This window comes from Ammospiza nelsoni, chromosome 17, assembly GCF_027579445.1.
Source record: "Ammospiza nelsoni isolate bAmmNel1 chromosome 17, bAmmNel1.pri, whole genome shotgun sequence".
NCBI classification, from domain to species: Eukaryota; Metazoa; Chordata; class Aves; order Passeriformes; family Passerellidae; genus Ammospiza; species Ammospiza nelsoni.
The window spans coordinates 1,963,136-1,987,025 of record NC_080649.1 but is presented as its reverse complement, the minus strand read 5'-3'; the positions used below and the strand labels follow the sequence as shown (position 1 = coordinate 1,987,025).

General features: G+C 49.1%; 1 protein-coding gene across 1 annotated transcript in view; it reads right to left on the bottom strand.

Annotated features, from left to right (window-relative positions):
* The window catches only part of CACNA1H (calcium voltage-gated channel subunit alpha1 H), a 149,695-nt gene that overhangs the window by 38,787 nt on the left and 87,018 nt on the right, over positions 1 to 23,890 (bottom strand). The window contains exons 10-14 of the mRNA XM_059484127.1: positions 8,305 to 8,456; positions 6,894 to 7,079; positions 5,761 to 5,878; positions 4,187 to 4,342; positions 1,188 to 1,278 (exon numbers count right to left, since the gene is read on the bottom strand). Of these exons, the coding sequence (XP_059340110.1) occupies positions 1,188 to 1,278; positions 4,187 to 4,342; positions 5,761 to 5,878; positions 6,894 to 7,079; positions 8,305 to 8,456 (703 nt within the window). The remainder of the gene's footprint in view (positions 1 to 1,187; positions 1,279 to 4,186; positions 4,343 to 5,760; positions 5,879 to 6,893; positions 7,080 to 8,304; positions 8,457 to 23,890) is intronic.

Sequence of the window (23,890 nt, the reverse complement as noted above, 5' to 3'; positions counted from 1 at the left end):
GTTTAGTGATTGTCTACCACAGGTGATTATTTCATTGGTTTCATGTGAATTGTTTTGACTTATTGGCCAATCAGGGTCAAGCTATGTCAGGACTCTGGAAAGAGTCACAAGTTTTCATTATTATCTTTTTAGCCTTCTGTCTGTATCCTTTCTGTATTCTTCTGTTTATTATAATATTTTCATATTTATATCTTTAATATAATATAGTATCTTAAAATAATAAATTTGCCTTCTGAGAACATGGAGTCAGATTCATCATTCCTTCCTGCCACGGGGCGCCCCACAAATACAATACCAGAGGACACCACGTGAGGGGACACTGCTCCTGGGGACCTCCAGGAGCTCTGCCAGGGGGAGCTGTGGGCAGTGAGGTCCCCACAAGGTGTTGAAAGGCATTGGGTGAATGCCAGGACCTCTTAAGGGGCTTTTGGGAATTCAGTGTCCTCCAAAGGAGCCGTGGAATTATGGAATGTCTTGGCTTGGAAGGGACCTCTGCGTCCCCAACAGGTGACTCTGCCCCTTCCTCAGTTGAATTCCATCTGCTCCCCACAACCAGCATCTCCTTGGCTGACACAAATCCTGGTTTAGGAGCATTTGGAGGGATCCTCACAGAGCCCAAGCTGGGAATCAAAGGAAGCAGGAACTGAAGAGGCTCCTGTTTGCCATCATTCACTGTTAAAATGTGTGATCCCTTTTTGTCACCCCTCTGGCTGCAAAGTGAAGGCTGTCACCTCCAATTCCATGTTTTTGGTACAGCAGAGCAGTGTGGGCCTCCCCTCAAACCGACTGCCAGACCCTCCTGGAACACAAATGAGCAGCAACATTTTCCATCCATCAAACCTCACCCAAATGCATTTTGTGTGGGAAACCAAAAGGAACAGATGAGATCTTGATTGATTGGAAAAGCTGCCGAGAAGTGGGGTGAGAACATTGCTGTCAGCAAAGCACTCTGTGCTAATGGTGCAGGAGGAGGGAGGAGACATGGCTAAAAATTCTTGGGGAACGTTTAAATTAGAAAAACATCTGTCTAAAGGAAATATCAGTGCTCATTTAGCCTCCCCTACACTTTGCAGAGCTGCTCTTTGACTCTGCAGTCAGATTAATTGCTAAATTAGCTGGATTCTTCCATTGTGGAAGCAGAGCTGTAGCTCCCAGATTCCCAGGAAAATGCAGACACAAAGCCCCACCTGTTGCTCTGAGGTCTTTCAGCTTCTCAAACTCATCCTCGAAGTTGGCAGATGTCTTGTCCTCATCTGTGTCTGACCTGTTGGCATCTCCCTGCAGAGAGGAGGAGGGTAATTAACAGACCCAAGTCATTAGGATTCCTCAGCAGCTCTGAGCTGCCTCTGCTCCCCATGGGTGGTTTGTGCCAAATTCCCTCTGAGACCACCCTGGGAATGATCCCAGGCAAGTCCCTCTCCCTTGTTTTCACTCATTTGGACAGAAAGGACCATGCTGTGGTTGTCACCGTGTCCCTGCCGTGTCTCTGTGCTTCCTACACAGCTCCAGGAAGAGCAAATCCCAGGGGAAAACATCCCAGAGCAGCTGGAATTGCAGGAATGACTGAGAAACCTGGCACGGTGGGGCTCCGTGTTTGCTCTCTCTGTGATCCCTGCTGAAAGCACTTAGGGTTTGATGTCAAAGGGTGTCAGAGGGATTTAATTATCTGTTTGACAGCACTTTCAAATTGACTTAGATCTGGAGAGCCTGATTTGCACCCTCTGTGCTGGCTGGGATTGTTTTGGGAAATCTCTTGGCAACCTGAGGCAGAGGGCATGGGGCCAGTGTGCCTGGCAGCCCTGCAGCAGCTCAGGACAGGGAACAGCCACCCTCACCCTGCCTTTCCTCCTGTGATTCCAGCTCATTTTGGACAGATCTGCTACCAGAGATGATCAGCCTGGGACAGAGGAGCCATCCTCAGGCTCTCCTTGCTCAGGGAGGGATTCCAGCAGGATGCCAGCAGGAATCTGTCTGGATTCCTCAGCACTGCAGAAACCTGTGCAAACTGACAGCAAAGGGCTGCATGGAAGGGCTGATCCCAGAGAAAGCAGCACAGTTCCATGGCTGGACAAACCCCCCCAGTTTCCAGAGGCACGGTGCTGAAGTGGCAATGAGCTTCACTTTGCTGTGATTTATTGCCAAGAGCTGCAGCCAGGATGACTGAACGGCTCGAGCTCCCTGATTCATCTTTGTTTCACAGCAGAAACACCAGTGCAGAGTGGATGAAAGATCTGCACAATTTTGGGAGGTTTGCCTGCTCTCCCAGAGCAGCTCTGGGGGGGATTTCAAAATGACATGGGAACGGTGTAAACATAAATATGCAATTATGGCCCTGCTTGAAGTCTGGCTACTTGTACTAAACACAAATGTACTAAAAATGGGTTTGTGGCCATTTAAGTCTGTTCTCTTCTAGGAAAACTCCTGGCAGACTTGCTCCAGAGGCAGATCAGGAGCTGGGATCAGGCTGAGAGCGTGTGCTGTGCTTCACAGGACAATTTTAGTGCCCTTGCTGAAGCCCTGCTGATGGTTCTGAGTCGAGAGCAGCTCTCAGCTGTCCCAGGAGTCCCTCTCCAGATAAATAAAAGAAACACCTGAGCAAATGGAGGAGAAATTCCCCTCAGTGCCTCCTGTGACTGCTCAGAACAGCCCCTGTCAGAGGCAAAGTCAAAGAGGTCAAACCAAGAATTCCCAGCGTAGCAGCAGAGCCAGGGATGACAAAAGCAAACCCAGCTCCACAATAATTTGTCTTTGGTTTACAACCAGAGCAGCCTGGTTTGGTGGAAGGTTCCCTAGCTGTGGCAGGGGGTTGGAACCACAACTTTAAAGTCCCTTCCAAGCCAAAGCATTCCAGGATTTTATGATTTCCCAGTGCAAGGCTTGAGAGGAGCCCTGGCAGCTGAGAAGGGTTTTGTGTAATGCCTCTCCCTGAGACAAGTGACAAGCCCACAGGCCTGATGTCAGGATTGATAATAAATGGGAGTGGAGAGCAAAATGTGCCCTGCAAATGCCATGCCTGTGGTTGCTGGCCCTTGGGGTGAATGATGCAGGCTGGGAAAAGCAGAGCTTGCACACATTTAAATCATGGTCTGAAACAGCTCTGAAAGGAGCCATTAGGGCTGGGCAGGGAAACCACAGCTTGTCTGGAGGAGCAATCAGGCACTCAGAGAGCTCTGGCTTCAACCTCCCACAGGGCAGGGGAGGAAGGGGAGCTGCTCCCTGCAAAGATCCCTAAAGGAGAAAACTTCCTTCCACCTCAAAGCAACGTCCTAAAGATCTGAGAATTTAATGTCAGGAACCTGGGAATGGCTTTTGAGCAGCTGTGCTCCTGGCTTTAAATATTCCAGGAGGAACAGAGTTCCAAGGAAAGGACAGGGCTCATCCTGCCTGGTCCTCAGGGCTGGAACATGTGGAATCACAGGATAGAGCCATGGACAGCACGGATTCATGAGGGGAAAGTCCTGCTTAGAGCCCTGAGCTCCCTTCAGGACAAGGCAACCAGCCCTCATCAAGGGAAGCCAGCTGGTTTAATCTGTTTGGATTTCAGTAAAACTTTTGAATGTATTGAAAGCCTGAGTCCCACCACACAGGAACACAAACCATGGGGTATATGGGAGATTTGGTGAGTAAAATTAATGCTAAATTATTTCTTCTAAATCACACAGCAGACTGTGTAGGAGATCAGAGTCCTGGTCCCCCAATTCCCAGTCCACATCCAGTTTGGCTTTAAGATTGACTCAGAAGAGCTTCACATGCCCACCACAGATCTTCTGCACCCCTTAAATTTAAATTTAGGGCTGCAAAGATTGATCTAGAAGAGCTTCAGGTGCTCACCACAGATCATCTGCACCCCTTAAATTCAAATTTAGGGCTGTAAAGATTGATCCAGAAGAGTTTCAGGTGCCAACCACAGATCATCTGCACCCCTTAAATTAAAATTTAAATTTAGGGCTGCAAAGATTGATCCAGAAGAGCTTCAGGTGCTCAGCCCAGCTCATCTGAACCACTTAAATTCAAATTTAGAGCTGCAAAGATTGATCCAGAAGAGCTTCAGGTGTTCACACAGATCATCTGCAGCCCTTAAATTTAAATGTAGGGCTGCCTGCATGGGTGGATGTTTTCCCTGCCATGGATCATCCCCACACGTGTGTGTCAGGTCTCTCCCCCTCCCTCAGCCTGGACGTCTCACCTCTGCCTGGAATCCTTCCACCAGGATGGCCACCAGGAGGTTGAAGAGCACGTAATTGCCAAAGGTCATCAGGGCCACGAAGTAGAGGGCGGCCCAGGAGGAGGTGGAGGCCATCCCGTTGTAGAGCACCACGTTCCAGTCCTCCTGCGTGAGGATCTGCAGGGAAAGGGAACCCTCAGCTCCTCCGTGCACTCAATCCTGCCATTCTCCCTCTCCTCCTGACCTTTCCACTGGCAGCTCTCCTGAGATGAGGCAGCAGGAATTGCCTTTGTCCAGCTCTCTGCACGTGATGTCGGATCACGTTGTAGAAATTTGCCTTTATTTAGATCTTTGCACCTCTGCTGGCCAAGCCTGCCCTCCTTGCAGGCACTGGCCTGCCCACAGAGGACACTTTAGATCCAAGATATCCCCAGGTGAAGGATGCACTGTCCTAATCCCATTATTTCCTGGAGGTGTTGCCTCCTTTGATAACCATCAGAAGATAACAGACCTGAGGCCTCAGATCTTGTCTCCTTTCAGGCTGCTCTTTAGAAGGCAGCTGGAGCTGAAGGAAAGGGTAAGGGACAGGATATTTAATGAGATAAATGACATTGGGTGGCTCCAGAACCTCAGGGAAGTTGTTTCCTTCAGGTAAAAACATTGAGGAAAAAAAATCCCCATCACTGCAAAGCTTTGCTCTGAGGGACCTTCCTCAGGGATTTTCACTCTCCAGCTTCAAATAGCTTAGAGAAATGGATGACAGGCTGATGTTCCACATTAATTCTTGCAATGGAAACGGCCTCAAACCCCCTGAACCAAGGTGGCTTTGGGGACAGGAGTGCTGCACTGAGTCATGCTGCTCAATAACCTTCCTGGGACACAGGACTGAGCCTCTGTGCTCCGTGCCAGCTGCATTTCCCAAAGGACTGGGAGGAGAAATGCAGCAATTCATGTGTTGGGAAGGGAAAAATGGGAAGCTCTGAGGCTGGGGCTGATATTGTCCTTGTTCCTTTGTGAGAATTTATATCCACAGGGAAGGCTCTGGCCTGGTTTCCACCTTGAGTGATGCTACTCTGCCTTTAGAAACTTTATTTGCACTTGTTGCACTCAGATTCTAAAGCCTGAGCTTTGAAACACAAAAGTCCAATTTTTGTATTTAAAATATCCTTGAAACAGCATTAACCATGATTCCTCTGTTGTGGAACTGCCAGGAATTTCAGGCACAAACCAGGCTGCAGAGGAAACACAACTTTTTATGTCAAGGCTTCCCCAGCACCTCCAGCTCTGATTTTGGAGAGGATCTGTTACTCCCAGTCACACAGAATTGTTTGCAAAAGGCAGTGAAAGAGACAGAGATCTGCAGAGTAGGAGCAGGATGGGCAGCAAAAAGGAAAATAAGAGTGGATGCCCTCCTTTTACTGATAAGAGATATGGACAGTGCTGATTTTGAGTAGATTTCTTCTCCATCAGGGCTTTTAAACCCATCTCTACCCTAATAACTCTTCACTCCAAATTTGACACCTCCTGGAAGAGTTTCATGGAATAAAAACTCCTCGTGTTCCCCCTTAAAACATCCCTGAGGACGCAGAGCTTACCTGGAACACGGTCACAATGGCCCAAAGCAAGGAATCAAAATTCTTCCTGTCTGGAACCGTGTCTCCCGTGTCGGTTTTCAGGCTGAACTTGCACCCAAAAAGATGCATGCCAAGGATGCTGCAGTGGGGAAAGAGGCAGATGGAAGGAACACCTGGGTGAAATGTGGTTGCAGGGAGGATTGCAGGGGTTTCACGCACACTTTTCCACTCCCAGTGGTTTTTTTTTGACCCCGCAATTTGGTTCTCCTGCCTCACATTTCATTCCAGTTGTCTGCACTGAAGGAAAATCCAGGATTCTCCTTTGTCTGGAAAAATGACAAACCATGCTGCCAGCTCTCTGGTTTCCAATCAAAGGATTCTGAGGGGCATTAGAGGGTCAAACAGACAGAAATCTTGGAATCTGCACGACTTCAGCCCCAAGTCTAACACTGGTATGGTCCAGTCAGTGACAGGCACAGCTCAGGAGCCTCTGAGGGGCAGTGATTGCCTGTTTGTGTCCTTAATTCACCTCTGCAATGATGGCATTCCATGAAAAACAGACCAGAAAAGGGTGAATATCCCACTGTGAGCATCCCCCCTGATGCCTCAGGTTTTGGCTTTTCTATTTTTCTGGTTCTGTGCTGCTTTAGTGGGTGGGTCTGGCTTCACATTAGGGGATGGTGAGCTCTGTGCACAGAGCAGGGAGACAAAACAATTCCTCCTCTAGCTGGAGACCAAGGACAAATGATCCAAATCTCAGGCCCAAGAGCACAAACAATGTGGGCTGAGGAGAGAAAAACAAGGATGGGACTGCATAACCTAAAGCTGTAATTGGACAATTAACTCCAATATGCAAATGGAGCAGAACTTATAAAAGTGAGAGACCCCGTGAGCGGTCGTGCATTTTGGGACCATTTTGGTTCCTCTTGGGTGTAGCCCTGGCCAGGCCCAAGGTGGATCCATTGAGGCCTTTTAATAAACCCCTACTTTATTCTTTAACTCTGTCCAGCCTCTGTTCTATTCTTTAATTCTTCCATCCTCTGTTCTAGCCCAGCCTTCCCAAGGCATCACCCCCACACCAGCGGCGTGTCCCCATCCCTGAAGTAGAACAACGCCTCAGGAAGAGCTGAAATACCTGAAACACCAAGAAATACCTGAAGATGAAGATGAAGAGCATGAGCAGCATGCAGAAGGTGGCCACGTTGTCCATGGTCTTCATGAGCACCACGAGCTGGCGGCGCAGGGCGGGCATGAAGCGCACGAGCTTCAGCACGCGGAGCAGCCGGAACGTCCTGAGCACGGACAGGCCCCCGTCCGACTGCCCAATGATCTCCCAGACACTGTGGGGACACGGGGACACTGCTAGCACCAGCAGTTCTGCTCCCTGGCAGCTGATCCCCCCAAGAATCTCCCCTTTTCCTGCTTCTGGAAGCAGCTTCACTCCCAGGGGCGTGGTCGCACCTCTGGTGGCATGGTTCATCTGCTTTACAGCTGGTTTTGGGGTCAATTCTCTCCTTAATTCCCTTTTTTTTCCTGAGGTTCTCCATGTCTGCACCACGATAATAATGTGGATCACAATTTTATCCCAGGAATATCCATTCCTATGATATAGGAATATCAGCACAGCTCTATTCATTAAAACAAAATCCAGCATCTCTTAAGGGAATTAGGGAAACAAAAACCCACTTCAAGTCAATAGGATCAATAGTTCTTATGTCTCTTGAGTTATTTATCTTCCTTCAGAACATCCAGAGGGAGTTTTGGGGAGGTTGGTTTGATCAGACCACAGAATGACCTTTGTTCAGAACCTTGAACCTTGTCTGGATCAAAGGGATGTGCCAAGGGCACTCTCCTGGTTTACATCTCTGTGTTCCTGGAATTCTTTGCCCCAAATTACTGATTGAGGGGTGACCAGAAAGGATCCCAGCACTGGGACAGTGTTCCTGGGGAACACAGCAAAGCAGGGCCCTCCCTTTCCCTCCTGCTTGCCCAATTCCAGCCCAGCTGGGGTCATTTGGGAGAGGAGGGCACTGCTGGGGTATGGACACTCCCAGGACCCCTTTCCCAGGACCAGCCACGCTGCACTTGAGTGGAAAATCCACCCCAGTGCCAGATGTGTGGCATAAATAGATTTTCCTCTCCATCTGCCAGGTTGATTTACTTTGGACAGCTCTCCTAAGGACAGGAATCCAAAAGTCCAGCACAATTACAGCACACCCCAACCCTGCATGAATCCAAAAGTCCAGCACAATTACAGCACACCCCAACCCTGCATTAACACATGGAATCACAGAATCACCAGGTTGGAAGAGACTTTGAAGACCATGGAGTCCAACCCAGCCCTAACACCCCCTCACCAACCAAACCATGGCACTGAGTGCCAAATCCAATCCTTTTTGAAAGACATCCAGGGATGGTGACCCCACCACCTCCCTGGACAGACAGTTCCAGTGCCCAACCACTCTTTCAGTAAAAAACCTTTACCTAACACCCATCCTGAATTTCCCTTGCCATCCCTGATCCCCACCCCACTCCCCAGCAGAAAAACCACAGTGAGGGAAGAACCTGATGACCACGATGATCCCATCAAAGATGTTGTAGGGGTTCTTGATGTAGCCAAAGATGCCAAAGGCCAGGAGCTTCAGGAGCATCTCCAGGGCAAACATGCTGGTGAAGACGATGTTGCTGATCTCCAGGGCATTGGTCAGCTCGTCTGGCTGCAGGCAGAAAAGCAAAATGGTCAGAGAAAATGGGAAATGTTCCTCCTGCTGGGATTTGTGCTCCTTCTGGAAAGCCATGGAGGGAAAAGAAATGTCTGAGGGAACAGCAGATGAACCTTCTGGAATTCCCTGTGAGTTTTATGGGATCACAGGATCCCAGCCCAGCTCTGGAGCAGCTGGAGAACAATTGTGCCCAACGCAAAATAATTCAAGCTAAGCAAAGGAGAGAGTTTGTTCACTGTTCCAAGCTAGAATTATCCAGGCTGGAATCTGCCTGGATTCACATGGATCACTCACTGTTCCAAGCTAGAATTATCCAGGCTGGAATCTGCCTGGATTCACATGGATCACTCTGCTTTTACTGCACTGACTCCAGCAAAACTTTATGGGTGCTGCTATATAGGAATATAGGATATTCCTGTATGTGATATAGGAATATCAGCCCTATTCATTAAAACAAAGCATTTTTCTAATGCTCCTAAGAGCATTAGAAAACAAATACACCTGAAGTCAGTGGGATCAATAGTTTTATGTTTTTTTAGGTACTTATCTCCCTTTGGAAATTGCCCCCCAAACCCCCAAATTGTGTTTCCTGAACCCAGCAGATTTTAAGTGCCAGCAGTGTGGCCCTGAGTGCCAGCAGTGCATTCAGGATCTCTGAGTTTCTCTGGGTGCACAAGACTTTAATGGAGCTGAAACCCAAGATTTTTCCATGCCCATCTTCTATCCCAGCACCACATTCCCTCGGGCTTCCAGACATTCCATTCCTTTCCTGGGAAGTGCAGCAAAGCCTGCCCAGCACCCAGGCTCCCTAAACAATGGGAAAAGGTGGGATTGATCTGCTCCCTCCCTGGAGCTGCTCCTTCCAACAGCACCTGGCTCTGCAATGAGCATTTCGAGTTCCAGGCCTGCTCCTTTGTGAGACAAAATGAGTCTTTTTCATTTCCTTTTCCTCAGAGTAATAACATTGTCTGGGAAAAAGTGTGATTTTCATATCTGACTCATCTCCTGGACTGATAATAATTTCCTTTATTCCCCATTCCTCGTTAGGGGGGTAAAAATCGGCAGGTTTGGGGGATGCTGTTGCACTACTTGAGGCTCTGTAACACATCCACACTCAGCAAATCCAACCCCTGGCAGTGGAAGGAGAGGGTGAAAGAGTTAACTGGGATTTGGGAAGAGCCCACACATCCCCTCCAGTCCGTGGGCTGCTAATGAGCCATCATTCACTGCTAAATTACTCCCTGCAATCGTCTGTCTGCTGCTCAACCATTTATCCAGGGGAAGAGCACTCAGAGCTCCAGGTTCTAATCCATAAACTCGGATTGCTATGGGATACCAGGAAGGGAAGGACTGGGAAATTTGCAGGGCCCGGTTCCCTCACATCAGGCAGAGTTCATCCATCCTATTCCTTGCCAAAACTACCAGGTGTCATGGTTTGGAATGAAAAAATTAAAAATTAAATCCAAATTTTAAAAATATAAAATTATCAAATCAAAGCCACTACACAAAATTAGTATTTCCACCCAGTTTCCAACTCACACCTGGGGAGAGGCAAAAAAACCCCAACCTCATCAGAGGCTCAGGGCTGCTCTGGGATGGAATTTGACCAGCTCTCCACAGAGACTGATCCCAAAACAGCCCTGCAGGCTCCCAGGCTGTCCTGCTCCAAGCCACAGGTGCTGGCAGCGTTCCCGAGCTCTCTGTCAGGACCTGGCACGTTCAGGGTCCCCCCAGGCAGAGCTGGAGAGGGAATTCTTGACAAGGAGCAAAAGAACTCATTAAGGTCTGGTGTCCCTGCAGGCACAGCTGCTGGAGCAGGGTGTGGGTGGCAGGCTGAGGCTGGGAAGTGAATGACAACTGTCAGCAAGGAATCACACAGAATCCCAGGATCTCTGAGGTGGGAAGAGACCTCCAGGACCATCCAGTCCAGGCTGGGCCTGATCCCCACCTTGTCCCCAGCCCAGAGCACTGAGTGCCACCTCCAGTTCCAGTTCCTGACCAGGCTGGGGCAGTTCCAAAGCCTGACCACCCTTTCCATGAAAAAATTCCTCCTGATGTCCAACCTGAACCTCCCCTGGCACAGCTTGAGGCCTCATCATTTCCTCTCATCCTGTTGCTGATTATCTGGGAGAAGAAGCCACCACCATTCCTGACAGCTTGCTGGGGTCGTTCTGTTTTCCCTGCTGTTCCCCAGCACTTTTTCCTGGGAAACATGGAAAACCTGCCCACTGCCATTCCCAGAACCTCATCCTCTCCCATGGAGCAGCAGCCTCACGCACTGAAGGCAAATGTAGTGTGGGGTTCTCCAAATCCCCCTTGCTGCTGCCAAGAGTCACAATTTTATCATGAAAATTGGGCTTTCTGGTGGTCGCTTCAAATCCCCAATCCTGGAATGATGCAGATATAGAAGCACAGAATGGCTAAGGTTGGAAAAGACCTCAAAGATCATCAAGTGCATCACGATAAGACAATCTCAGAGTCATCACCAAAAATGTCAGAGTATGAAAAGCTGAACAACCTAAACACCATAAGGCAAATAAAAGGAATCTGGACATTGTAACTCTCTAAAATCCCAAGTTCCCTTAGGCAAACCCAAGATCCTCCTGTGGAGCACTGAGCCAATCCTGAATTCATTTCCCAATTCCCTTTGACGATTTGTGCCCCTTTTTTGCTTTGTCTCCAGCTCCGTGACTTTTGCCTCCTATTGAAGTGTGGGAGAAAATCTGCAGCGATCTGTCAGGGAGGGGAGAGAGGCCACGAGGGACGGGGACAGGAGAGGACAAGGAGGTGGCCTGGAACGTCAGCAGCTGCGCCCAGGAGCTGATCCAGCAGATTGGAGCGCGGCAGGACGCCTGGGAAAGGTTGACAGACGGCTGACACTGCAAAACCTCACCTCAGGGATCTTCATTATCCTTTTGGGATGCTGTTTGGAGGCAGGCAGCGCTAATGTGATGACAGGGCCAGCTGTGAGCAGGGATGTTGGAGCGGGATCCTGCCGGGACACCGGGCAGGACCCGCCGGGCACCGACAAGGACGGATGGCCCTGAACGGCGGCCAAGCGCTGCTGGGAGCTTGGGGATTGTTGGAGAGGATGCTGAGGAGCAGATGAGCCAAACATCCACTGCTCCAGCCTTCCAGTGTAATTATCTTCCCCTGACACCAACGGGAGCCGGGGAAACGGGGATATTTTTATGCCTTCTGAAATGGTTTATTGCTCGCAGCGCAAATTTCCCGCTCGCTGACGAGCACGGATCCACGAGGAGGGTCAAGGAAGGGACACTCAAGATGGATTTGGCCATTCCCCCGCAGTCAGCCACTAGGAGCCACTGTTGATTTTGTCCGAATTAAAGGCAGTCCCAGAGCAGGAATTTTTCCAGGAGTCTTTTTCTCCGGGTGAAACAAATCGTTGATTTGCTGAAACCAAAGCTTTTCATGGCGAGGATTATTTTCGTCCAACTTTCTGGCTGGGAGAAAATGAAATTGCAACAACACTTTCAAATTGCTGCAATGTCTCGTTGTGACCTGCTCAGAGCTGGAAACTTCAGACTTTTGGCTCCAGCAGTGGTTCTGTCATGAGATGCAGCTCGGATTGGGATGTGTAACAAAGCTTGGCAGCAAAATGAGGCACTTCCAGGAGAGTTGGTCTAAAGTGGAGATTTTTGCTTTTTGCCAATTTTTTTCGAAGCCTCAACAATTCTGGCAGGGTAAATACCTGCCCTCCATTGGGCTCCAAGCTGCACCAGGAAAAAATTCCTTTTCCAAACACAAAGAGGGTGAGCACGACCCCGCAGGAGCTTTGGGGATCTCCTCATCTGCTGCTGATGCAATTATTGACCTTTACATCAGTCCAGGATTCCAGGGCCAAAAGGTGACCATGTGGAATTGCAGGAGGATCCAGAATGCTCAGGAATCCTCAGAAAGTGGGAGAAGACTGGCAATGCTGGCATGAGGATCCCCCAGGCTGGAATGGGAATGGTCATGCTCGAAACTGTCACCAAAAACCAGCACAGAATGGTTTAACCCCAAGTCCCACTGGCAGATCCCAGGGAACGCTCAAGAAAGTTCAGATTTCAGTCTAAACTTTACAATTTCAGATTTAAATTGTCCTTGGGCTGCAGGGTTAAATTTCCCACTATTCAAGGGAAGGGCAGGAACTGTGTGGGATCAGTTTGGGAGGTTTCAGCATCCTTGAGTTTAAATAAAAGCAAGCCCTGACTGCAGGCAAAACACACCCCCTCTCTGCCCATTTTTAAGGCCATTTTTATGCTGCAGAATATTCCAGCGATTCTAAACTATGCTTTTATTAGGGACAAACCTCAAACAGTTCATTCCAAGTTCAGATAAACAGACCAAAAAAAAAAAATCCTTTCCTAAATAATTTTGGTCTGAAAACCTCGGGAGCTGAGAATCTGCCACTTGTGGTTTTAGCAAGGACCCCAGAGCCTTCCAGGAACCACGGAATGCAATAAAAGAGAAAAAAGAGAAACCCATCACGGTCCAATTATCGATGGCTCCTCCAAGCAGACAATGAAGGGTGGAATTTGCAGCCTCAGATTGTCTTTGTGCACCTGAATTCCTGCAGTTCTCCAAGGACCGGGATCTCTTTGTGCCTCCTTTTCCTCTCGCCCACCTTCTCCCTCATCTCCTTTGATTGCTGCATCCACCAGCTGCTATTTTACATAATTTAGGCTCGGTCTCAGCAGGACAACTGAACACCTTTCTGCTCTGAAACCCAGAAATAATCACACCTGCATCCCTCACAGAGGAGAAAAGGTCTCTTCCACACCACCTCCTCCCTGCTGAATGACCAGGGAAGTTTCCAGAGTTAAAAATGTTTTTTTCCTTCAGAAATCCCCCTCCAAAGCAGCCCAACTTTTCCTGAGCTGGGAGATCTGAGAGTGGCAGAGCCCCGAGGAGCAGTAAACAAACCCAGAACACTGAGTCTCATAAACATCCTTTGCACTTGGGTTGTTTTTTCTCTTAGTCCCGAGCCTAAAGCTGTCAATGGGACTTGCAGCGCTTGTTTATGTTGGCTTTTCTGCTTTGGATGTTGCATTCAGCCCACAGAGGCTCTGACCAGGCACAATAATGATCTGTCAATCCCTGCCTGGCTCCGGGGCACTCCTGCTTCCTCCCCTCGCCTCATTTTTGGGCAATTATAATTCTCCAATTACCAGGTTTTCCACTGCCACAGAGTTCACCTGTCTGCAGCCCCATGTCAGGGAATTAAAACCAACAGAGAATGCAGAGAAGGAACTCGGGGAATTTATGGAGCATCCAGTCCCATTTAGGGGCACTTTCCACCATCCCAGGGGGCCCCAGCCTGGCCTGGGACACTTCCAGGGAGCCACAGCTTCTCTGGGAATCTGTGCCAGGCTTCCCCACCCTGAGAGGGAGGAATCTGAGCATCCCCAGGAGAAGAAAGAGGGGAGGAGGGACGTGTGACATCTCCCAGTGCTCAGTTACACGCAGCAGGGACAGGCTGCCCTGCTCTCCTCACTCTGCTGGGTTTTATTTCCAGCTGTGTCATTCCCCTGCCTCTGGAGCAGCCTGGGCTAAAATCTCCTTTTCCAGGGAGTTCCAGGAGGCAGAGGAAGCAGAGCTGTCAGGGGATGTAAGTGACACCCCAGAGAAGATGAAGGCTCCGTTTTGACCTTTATTTTTCTCTCCTTCTTTGCTTGTCAAAGATCAAACTGAGCAATTCTGATATTTCTGAGGTAAGTAAACAAGCCAGCAAAGCAAATAGGCAGAACCCCCCAAGCAATTGCAGACCTGGCTGCTTCCTCCTCTGCTTTCCCTGCCTTTAAAAAAATCAAAATCAACCCCAGGAATAACACAAGTGGCTTTTCAACTCCTGCATCTGAAAATATCTCCTGTGTAAACCATTTGGATGAAGTTTATTTACTACAAGATTGGACTCTTCATGTCTGAAAATCAACTTCAAACTGGTTTAGTCCATCTAGACCACAGGAATTGCCTTCCTTTATGTGATAAAACTGCCTTAAAAAAAAGGGTTTGGGTGATGTTTTCCCAGGCTCATGAGCACAGTTCAAAGTTATTTCTGCTCTCTGGCCTTGGAAAGGGATCAGGGACTTGAACCAGGATATCCCAGCCTTAGAAACGGAGATATTTTGCTATTTTGGGGTGCCACTGCCCCAAATTTAACAGCCAGACACAACCACAACCTCTCAGAAGCACAAGTCCTACTCAAGAAGGGGTTCTCTGTTATTAAAGCCTCTCCTAAAAGTCATGGCTTTAAGGAGTTTGTGCTTTCCACTGAAAAAAAAAAATAAAAAAGTGTCACTGAGAGATTTCCAAATGGGCTCTGCTTCAAAGTAGGCTGGAAACAGAAGGAAAAAGAGATCTCCTCCTTGTGCCTGCTGATGGATGTTCCCTCTCTGGGTTTGGAATGAAAAGTGGGGAATTTATTCCCTCAGTCACCTCCACTCTCAGGTTTTATGCCTCCCTCTAAATGGGATCCTTCATGTGGAGCGATAACAATTTAATTGAAGATAACTGATGGTAATTTTTCCTCCTTTCAATTGACCTGCTTGATCTCCTAATGCTCTGCAGAGTTCCTTTTAACTCTCTGCTCCATGGTTAACGATTCCATTCCCAGATGCAAAACTCTGCTCCTTCCTGGAGCTGCCAAAGGGACATTGGGGGGTGGAGGAAGCACCAAAACCCCAAACCCAGCAGAGTTCAGTGACCAGATTCCAAATTCAGGCACCCCCCTAGATTTTTGTGCCAGTCCCTCCAGTTCAGGTTGGGATATTGGGAAGGAATTGTTCCCTGTGAGGCCCTGGAACAGATTCCCAGAGAAGCTGGGAGTGTCCAAGGCCAGGCTGGACAGGGCTTGGAGCAGCCTGGGATGGTGGAAGGTGGCACTGGATGAGCTTTAAGGTTTTTCCCAACCCAACCCATCCCAGGGCTCTCTGTCTCCAGGCTGGGAGTGTTTTCTCTGCAGAAGAATCCCTGGATGCCACATGTCCCTGTCCTGCAAGAAGAGCCACGGACAGAGCAGAGTTTGTTCTCTGGGATAATCAACTTCCCCCAGAAGCTTCCCTGGCAGGAGATCCCACGTGGCAGAACATATTTGCAGTATTACTTTCCCATTTCTCAGTTTCATTCAGCAAAATGCAATTTCATTTCCAGTGACATAAATGCCAAGCAGGATTAGATCAAGTGCTGCCTGCTCCAGCCTCTGGAGGACGGGACCAGGGCAATCTGAAATGTTATCAGCAGAACAGTTTGGGAAAGCAGGGCAATCAGCTGGGTTATATCTGGGTGGAGGATCACTTGGACTGACAGATGGCTCAAAAATAAGCCTTAAAATGAGAAAAACCCACCCAAACCCTTTAAAACAATGCCCCAAAGCAGGCCAGCAGTGCTCAGGTTCAGTTATTAAATGAGAAGTCACAGCAGGAAGGAGCCAGCTCTCCAAATAATCAGGGAATGGCTCCAGCAAAGCCCCAGGAGCAGCTGGGAGAACTGGACTCTGCACACTGGTGCCACGGTCAGGAAAAAGAGGGAAAATGGGAAATGTCTGCTGTGCTGGGTGCAGGGATCACCCTCAGGAGCATCCCAGGAGATGCTGTGGCCCCTTCCCAACATCCCAGAACCCGTCACTGGAGCCTTTTCCCTGGAAATGGGAGCAGGTTTCTCCCTGCTGCCATCCCACCCTGCATGGCCTTGGCTCCTTTAAAAGCCTCTGGCCAAAATCCAGGGAATTCATCCAGCCTGAATCATTCCCATCCATATGCTGAGCAGCACCAGTGGATCTGCTGGCCAGGACAGCTCAGAGCAGGGCCTGGCCTGACTCTCATCCAAGAAATTTGGCTTCTCCCTCACCATAAAAAAAAATTACATTCACACAAAGAATTTTATCCACACGGTTCCTGCCCACTGCAAAGCTGTTTTTGACCATGCTCGGTGCTGAAGTCAATAATTAATGACCCCAAAATCATCAGCACGATGCCTGAAATCAGCTTTGTTTGGCTGGTTAACCACAAAGAATTAATTTTTAAAATATAATGCAGCATTCCTACTGATTTATGGTCCTTTAAAACATATATGAATAATTACACCTTTATATTTAGGCTGAAGATATCTCAAATCTCATTAATTTGAAAGAAGAACGAGGCTCTACCCTTTTCCTTTTAGGTGTGAACTGAGTCCTGGGATATGAAGAGTTGGAATATTTAAGACTGGGATACACACAAAACCCATGGAATTTGCTACAGCCCCTTGCAGGCAAAAAAGGAACAACAGAGACCCAGCCTGAAGGAATCTGCACAAGAAATGAAGGTTAATTATGGATTTTTCTTGAGAAAACCCTCCAGCCACATCCCGCAGCTGCCCAAGAGCATCACAGGTGGCACCACATGCACTGAAGGTGGCAGGACACGCACACAGAGAGAGCAAAGAACCATTTCCCAACTCTTTGATGACACTTTAGCAACGACTCCATGATCTTTATCCAGCTCCTGGCTCTCTGCAACCCCGGGATCAAAGACCTTTGGGTTGTCATTAGCAGGCAAACCCAATAGAAGTTGTTTACTCCAGCCGAGTTAATGGCACTGGAAATATTTAATCAAAAAATGGACACACTCCCCCTATTACTGCCAAGATGATTCAGAAGGGGCCACTTAAATCTGGTTTGTCAAGCCATTACTCATCCCCTGCTAATAGAGCTTTATGGAGAGTCCCTTTGAAAAATGCACTTTGGTGATGCACGGGCATCGGGAGATGAAACGCGTCAGGGGAGCACAGCAGGGGCTGTGCTGGGGAGGAAGGGAAGGTGGGCATGTGTTTAGTCTGTGTTTCAAAAAAAAAAAACCCTTGTCTTAGTCATCTGTGCAGCCCAGGAGAGGAGCTGGAGAGGCTGGATGGGGAAATGAGTTCAAGGAGAGGGTAATTCTTGAAAAAAATCATGAGCCAGCCGCTGGAGCCGACCTCTGAGTGCCCAAGTGGGATGTGAGGAGATGGGAGAAGGTTGGGAGAGGTTTAAAAAGGTTCAAGGGTCTTGGAATAGGAGGAGGAAATGGAAATGTTGGAGGACAGCAGGAGAAAATCTGGGTTTGTGTCTGGTTTGGGCACAGGGAGCTCTTTAGGGGTTTTTGTTTGGGGGACTGAATCCCAGAATGGTTTGGGTTGAAGGGACCTCAAAGCCCATCCAGTGCCACCCTTGTCCTGGGCAGGGACACCTCCCACTGTCCCAGGCTGTCCAAGCCCTGTCCAATCTGGCCTTGGACACTTCCAGGGATCCACAGTTTCTCTGGGAATTGACACAGCTCCCCACCTCACAGGGAGGAATTCCTTCCCAATATTCCATCTGTCCCTGCCCACAGTCAGTTTGGAGTCATTCCCCCTGTCCTGGCACTCCAGGCCCTTTTAGATGATCTCTCTCCACCTTTCTTGCAGATTCCCTTCAGGCACTGAAAAGCCACAATTCACTGACCCCAAATCCTCTTTTCCAGGCTGAACAATCCCAATTCCAGCTGATCCCAATTAACCAGGCTGTTCACCTTCTCAGTGCCAGGAAACCTCTGAGCACCCTGACATGGCAACACTTGATCCTGCCTTAGAGCCTGGGCATGGACCAGCTGAGTTGAGCTCTATTTATTGTGATTTTTGTGGCACTGGATCAAAAAGATCCTTTGGGATCTCAGGATCCAGGTCATTCCTAGAGGGGGTAACTCACATTTTCCACAAGCTGATGAAGTTCAGGGACATCCAGTGGGGACAGCACAGCTGGAGAAACCTCCAACCCTTTTATCTCTCTGGACTGGACTGCCCCAAGTTTGACACAGCTTCCCAAAGAGAGAAATGCTCCCAAACTGCTGAAGATCCCAATGTTTAACAGCACAGAAACTATCGTCTGCAAACCCACATCTGGAACCCAGGCAGCAGCTCCTCCCTGCTCACACCAAACACAGAGCCAGGAGAACAAATCCAGGGGAAATCCACCTTTCCTCCCCTGCAGCAAACCCACAACAACCCCAGCAATCATCCTGAGCTGCTTTTTGTCTGGGAAAACACAAAGCAGTGAGAGCCCAGGGTGCTGCAGCCCTGAGCCAAGGCAGGCAGATGGGAACCTTGGAGCTCCCCGTGAATTATTGATCTCTCCTTTCAGCCACCAGCACCAGACTAAAGCAGCAATTAAAGCCCATCCACCGGGATCAGAAAGGGAAAGCAGAAAGACAAAAAGGTACAAAAGCAGGGGCTGTGTTTGCCAGCAGCCTCCAGCACGTGCAGCTGGCACTGGGAACCAGGGGTTCTCCTGAAGCTCCTGCTCCCTTTCAGCTCGGGAATTCTGGAATCATGGAATGCCCTGAGCTGGGAGGGACACACCAGGATCAGAATCCGGATCCTGCCCTGCAAAAATCCCACCCTGTGCATCCCTGGGAGTGCTGTCCCCATGCTCTGGAGCTGTGCCATTCCCTGGGGAGCTGTTCCAGACACCCTCCAGGGAAGAACTTTTCCCTAAAATCCAAACTAAACCTCCCTGGCACAGCTCCAGCAGGGAGCAGAGCCCTCAGGAGAATCTGCAGACCACTTGTGCCTGAGGAATTTAAAAATAAACATTAGAAAATGACAACACCAAAATATAAATAAAATAAAATAAATATTAGAAAATAAAAATTTAAAATATAAAATAAAATAATAATCAAGAATTAAAAAAGCAACAAGCACCAACATCCCTCCTGCTCGCTGAGATGAGAGGAGCTTGTTCTGCTGAGGCAGGGAAGGACTCCAGAGGTCAGGGAGGAATTCCAAGGATACCAGAGGAATTCCAAGGCAGAGCTGCCCTTCAGCACACTGGGATCATCTGGATCTGCACTGAGTGAAATCCTGGAATTTCCAAGTGGGAGCAAAAAGCAGCAGGAGAGCTCAGTGAGTCTTGCTCCTCATCCTCTGTTTGTATCCCATAATTCTATCCAGGCCCAGGGTTTGCACCTGGCAGAATTTCAGAGTCTGGAGATGGCCCAGAGCTCCCACATTTTCACCTTCCTGACAAAAAGAAACCTCCAATGAAATGAAATTCTATGAAACCACCACCAATACTCACAGAAATCACTGTGCTGACTTTGCATTGTGATTCTCTTATCATATTTATTCCTAACATTGGGAAAAGAACAAAAAGGTCTGGAAAACAGGACTTCAAACTGAGGAGGTGACTTTCCACTGGATTTTTGACTTTCCATGGGATTTTTGACTTTCCATGGGATATTTCTGATTCCTTTTGCAGGAATGATGCCTCACCCCCAAGCCTGCCCTGATTTTCAGTGTGGTTTTATTGTTATGGGAACGAAATGATACAGGAAAAAATAAAAAATCAGTGGTTCTAATTTGATATAATGACATCAAATCACTGCTAAAATAATGAAATTCAGCTGGATTAGCCCTAATAACAGCAGCACTAATTAAAATTATTGCAGTTCACTATTACTGTGGGCTTGGTGAACACCTGAGGCTCTCCCCAGGCAGGAGTAGGTGAGTTTGGGTTTTGGGGGTCGTTAGTTCAGCCTTGGTGAGCTGGGCAAAGGGGGCTGTTAAGGAGCACTAATTACCCACCACTAATTACAGCAGCAATAACAACACCTCTGCAATCACCCTGCCAGGCTCTGCCAGCCCCTGCACATCCCACATCCAGCTGGGGAGGAGATGGCAGCAGGGACAGCTCTGACAAATAAATAAACCAGGATTTCACTGGATTCAACCCCCTGCATGTCCCACATCCAGCTGGGAGGAGATGGCAGCAGGGACAGCTCTGACAAACAAACAAAGCAGGATTTCAGTGGATTCCCCATCCCTGGCAGTGTCCAAGGCCTGGAGCAGCCTGGGGTGGTGGGAGGTCCCTGCCCATGGAACAAGATCCTTTCAAGGCTCCTTCAACCCAAACCATTCTGGCATTATTTCTTTTGTAACTTTCTCTCTTCCATGCCCCAATCAAGTGGTTTTTTCCTGTTTTTTTTTTCCCAGCCCTGCTGTGGCTCTGAGTGGCAGAAGTGAAGCATGAAGGAGCAGACCCAGAACCAGAGCTGCTCCAAACCCCTGCTCAGCCCAAACCCACAGCTGCTCCAGGGCCTGGATCCACCTCCTGCCCCCAGGAAAGAACCAAACCAATCCAAATCCTCCAGGCAGGGATGGAACAGGCAACACCAGGTTGAATTTGAGAGTGGGAGTGAGAGAATTCAGATTGCAGCTCCTGCCTGGTGGCCTTCATAAACTCCTAAAGCTCCACCACCAACCAACCCTGTGCAAACCCCAAGCTCCCAAAAACTCCTTTCCTGCTGGAAATCCTCCTGGTGGGCTCCCAGAGCAGGCAGGCCATGCTGAAAGCTGCCAGATGATTTTATTTGTGGCATCCACAGCGGATCTCCAGCAATAATTTGCTGCAAGCCAGGCTGGAGGAGGTGGCGAGAGTTTCCATGGCAATGAGCTGGCATTGCCTTGGTGACCACGGGCTGCTGGCGCTGCTGAAGCACCCTGACCTCTGCACAGCTGAGCACAGCACGGAATTTCCTCCTTGCCTGCCTAATGGTGGCTTTTATTGGAGCTCAGCCCCAGCCAGGAGTTGCCTCAGGTGGTTGTGCAGAGCCAGGGAAGCATCCTGAGCCAGCCCTGAATTAACCTGTCCCTCAGTCAGCTCCAAAGAAGCCCCAGCTCCAGTCCTGGCTGCTCCTGAGCCTCAATCCACCCAGCTAGAAAATGAAACAGAGGAGACCCAGCACTTCCTTAGCCCAGACATCAAAAGCAAATTAATCCATCAGCGTTTAAAGGCTTTAAGAGAGGGCACGCTGAGAGACAGATGTGTTAACAAGGTGCAGCAGTGGCTGGCACATCAAAAAGCAGCTTTGCAGCTTCCTCTCAGGTGAGGAGTTCATGCAGATTTCTGTGGGAGAGTCAGAGCTGAGCCTGTCTCCCTCCAAACCATCTCCAGATAAAGTTTGTGTCAGCATCAAAGCCTCATCCTGAGCTCACGTGGCAGGAAATTGTTGCAGCTCTGCCTTTGAGAGCTCCCAGTGCCTCCTCTCCCAACTTTCCTGGTTGGACCATTCCTGGCCCAAAACCTGACCCCACTGGAGCATCCCTTGAGCTCCTTTTCAAATCCAAGCCCTGCACTCCACAGCCCCACAGTGATTTCCACGGAGATGCTAAAAAACCCCTAAAGGCATCCTTGGGGTGCAGGGCAGAAGTTTGGGAGAGTGAGGAAGGAACTGGGGCCCTGCTGCCCCTGAGCTGCAGGGAACAGGCTCCAGTTTGGCACCCAAAACAGAATTATGGAATTATGGGATGTCCTGGTTGGAAAGGACCCACAGGAACCATCCAGCCCTGCACAGACACCCCAACACCCCCATCCTGGGCATCTCTGGAATGGTGTCCAGACACTCCTGGAGCAGTGGCAGCCTTGGGACTGTGCCCATTCCCAGGGCAGCCTGAGCAGTGCCAGCACCCTCTGGAGAAGAACCTTTTTCTAAATTCCAGCCTGACCCTCTCTGGCACAGCTCCAGCTGTTCCCTGGTCCCGGGAGCTGCAGATCCAGAGGAGTTTCCCCTCAGCCTCCTCCTCTCCAGGCTGTGGCACAGAAAAGTCCATGGACATGGCAAAAATTTCACATCCTGCTGACAAAACTCCCTGGAGCCACACAGAGCCCAAAGCAGAGTGCAGTGACTCCAAAGACACACAGCCACATGTTCTAACAAGTCCTTTTACTCCAAGCACACCATTCCCCAGTAGATTTGATACTTTCCAGGCCAAATTCCTCATTTAAACAAAAGTCAGGAGCTATTTTGTCTCCTTTCAGCAAACCTCCCTTAAAATCACCCAGCCAGGACTTCACACTTCAGCCACCCAAAGGGACAGTGCCAGCATGGCAGGGGACACTGGGCAGCCTGGGGGACAAGCAGAGCATCCCTGCCTTCAGCCACAGGAATGGGGACATCTGGAGAACACACCAGAAATGTTCTGGAGCATCCTGTGCCTCCTGGTGAGTGCTCACCCCTGGGATTTGAGCATATGGCTGCTGCAAGCCTGCCCAGTGCCACTCGGATTTTTTTAACCATCAAACCAATCCCCCAGGCTCCCCAGGCTGCATTTCCCCTCCCTATCAAACAAGGGAAAAGAATTCAATTTGGAGTTTCGAGAGTTTCCAGCTAAGAGCTACAATTAGAAAAATATTCAGTGCAGATGATGATAAATAACCCTGGGCTGGAGAACCTCAGCAAGGATCTGCTCTTCAGGCGGCTGTGATGACACAAAGTCTTCTGCAGGGCTGTTTTACAAGCTTTCCCCTGAGCCCAAACTTGTTAACCTTCATTTCCCTGCCTGTTTGCAGAGGAGTGACAGCTGCAGCCATAAATCCAGCACTCAGGTTTCCTGTCAGAGTTAAAAAATCAAATATGGATGAAACCCTCTGCTGTTACACCCTGACGAGCAAGAAGGAGGGAAAAAAAAAAAAAAAAAAGAAGGAGTGGGAGGAAATCCACAGCTTTAAAATAATTTCTCAAACACAAAAGGACTTGTGCAAGTCGGGTGGGAAACATGCACTGCATGGTTTCCTTCCCTCATTACCTGTCTGGAGCCTGAGCCTGCCTGTCCATCACCCTCTCCAGGTTCAGCTCAGCCTCAGGAGCAGGAAAAAAAACTGTTCTGGGAAGGGAATGAGCTGAGGAACATCCCCCAACCATCAAACCCTGCAGCCAGGGAGTGATTCCTGCTGCCCTGGAGTGGCTGTGTGTGCTGGGAGTCTGGCGGGGATGAAAATCCCATCGTTCCAGCCTGGAAAGGGGGGACACAGCCAAGCAGAGAAATGGGAACAGCCTTTAGGTATCCTTCAGAAATGTTTTTGGGGGTTCTGAGTTGTTCCCTGTCACAGACATCTTTTATGGAAAATCCTTTCCTTAGGATTTTTCCTCCTGAGAAGCTGTGAGGCCTCAGGAACAAAATGCAAACAATGATTATCTGCTGCTGTGGGATGCAACAGGTGCATCTGTGATTAGCCCATGTAAGGTGTTTCCAATTAATGGCCAATCACAGTTGGCTGGCTTGGACAGGGAGTCCGAGCCACAAACCTTTGTTTTCATTCTTTGCTGTTCTATTCTTAGCCAGCCTTCTGATGAAATCCTTTCTTCTATTCTTTTAGTATCGTTTTAATGTAATATATATCATAAAATAATAGTCAGAAAGTCAGATCCTCATCTCTTCCCTCATCCTCAGACCCCTGTGAACACCGTCACAGTTCCCTGCATCACCCCTGGCTCTGATGGCTCCAGAGGCACAAACTGGGATTTCTGGGATTTCTGGGATTTCTGGCTGTGCCCACCCTGCAGCTCAGCCCCCTGGCACACCCAGCACTGGCACCTGGCAGCAGCACCAGCAGCACATCAGGAGCTGCTCCAGAGCCGCCTGAGCTGCTGATCTGT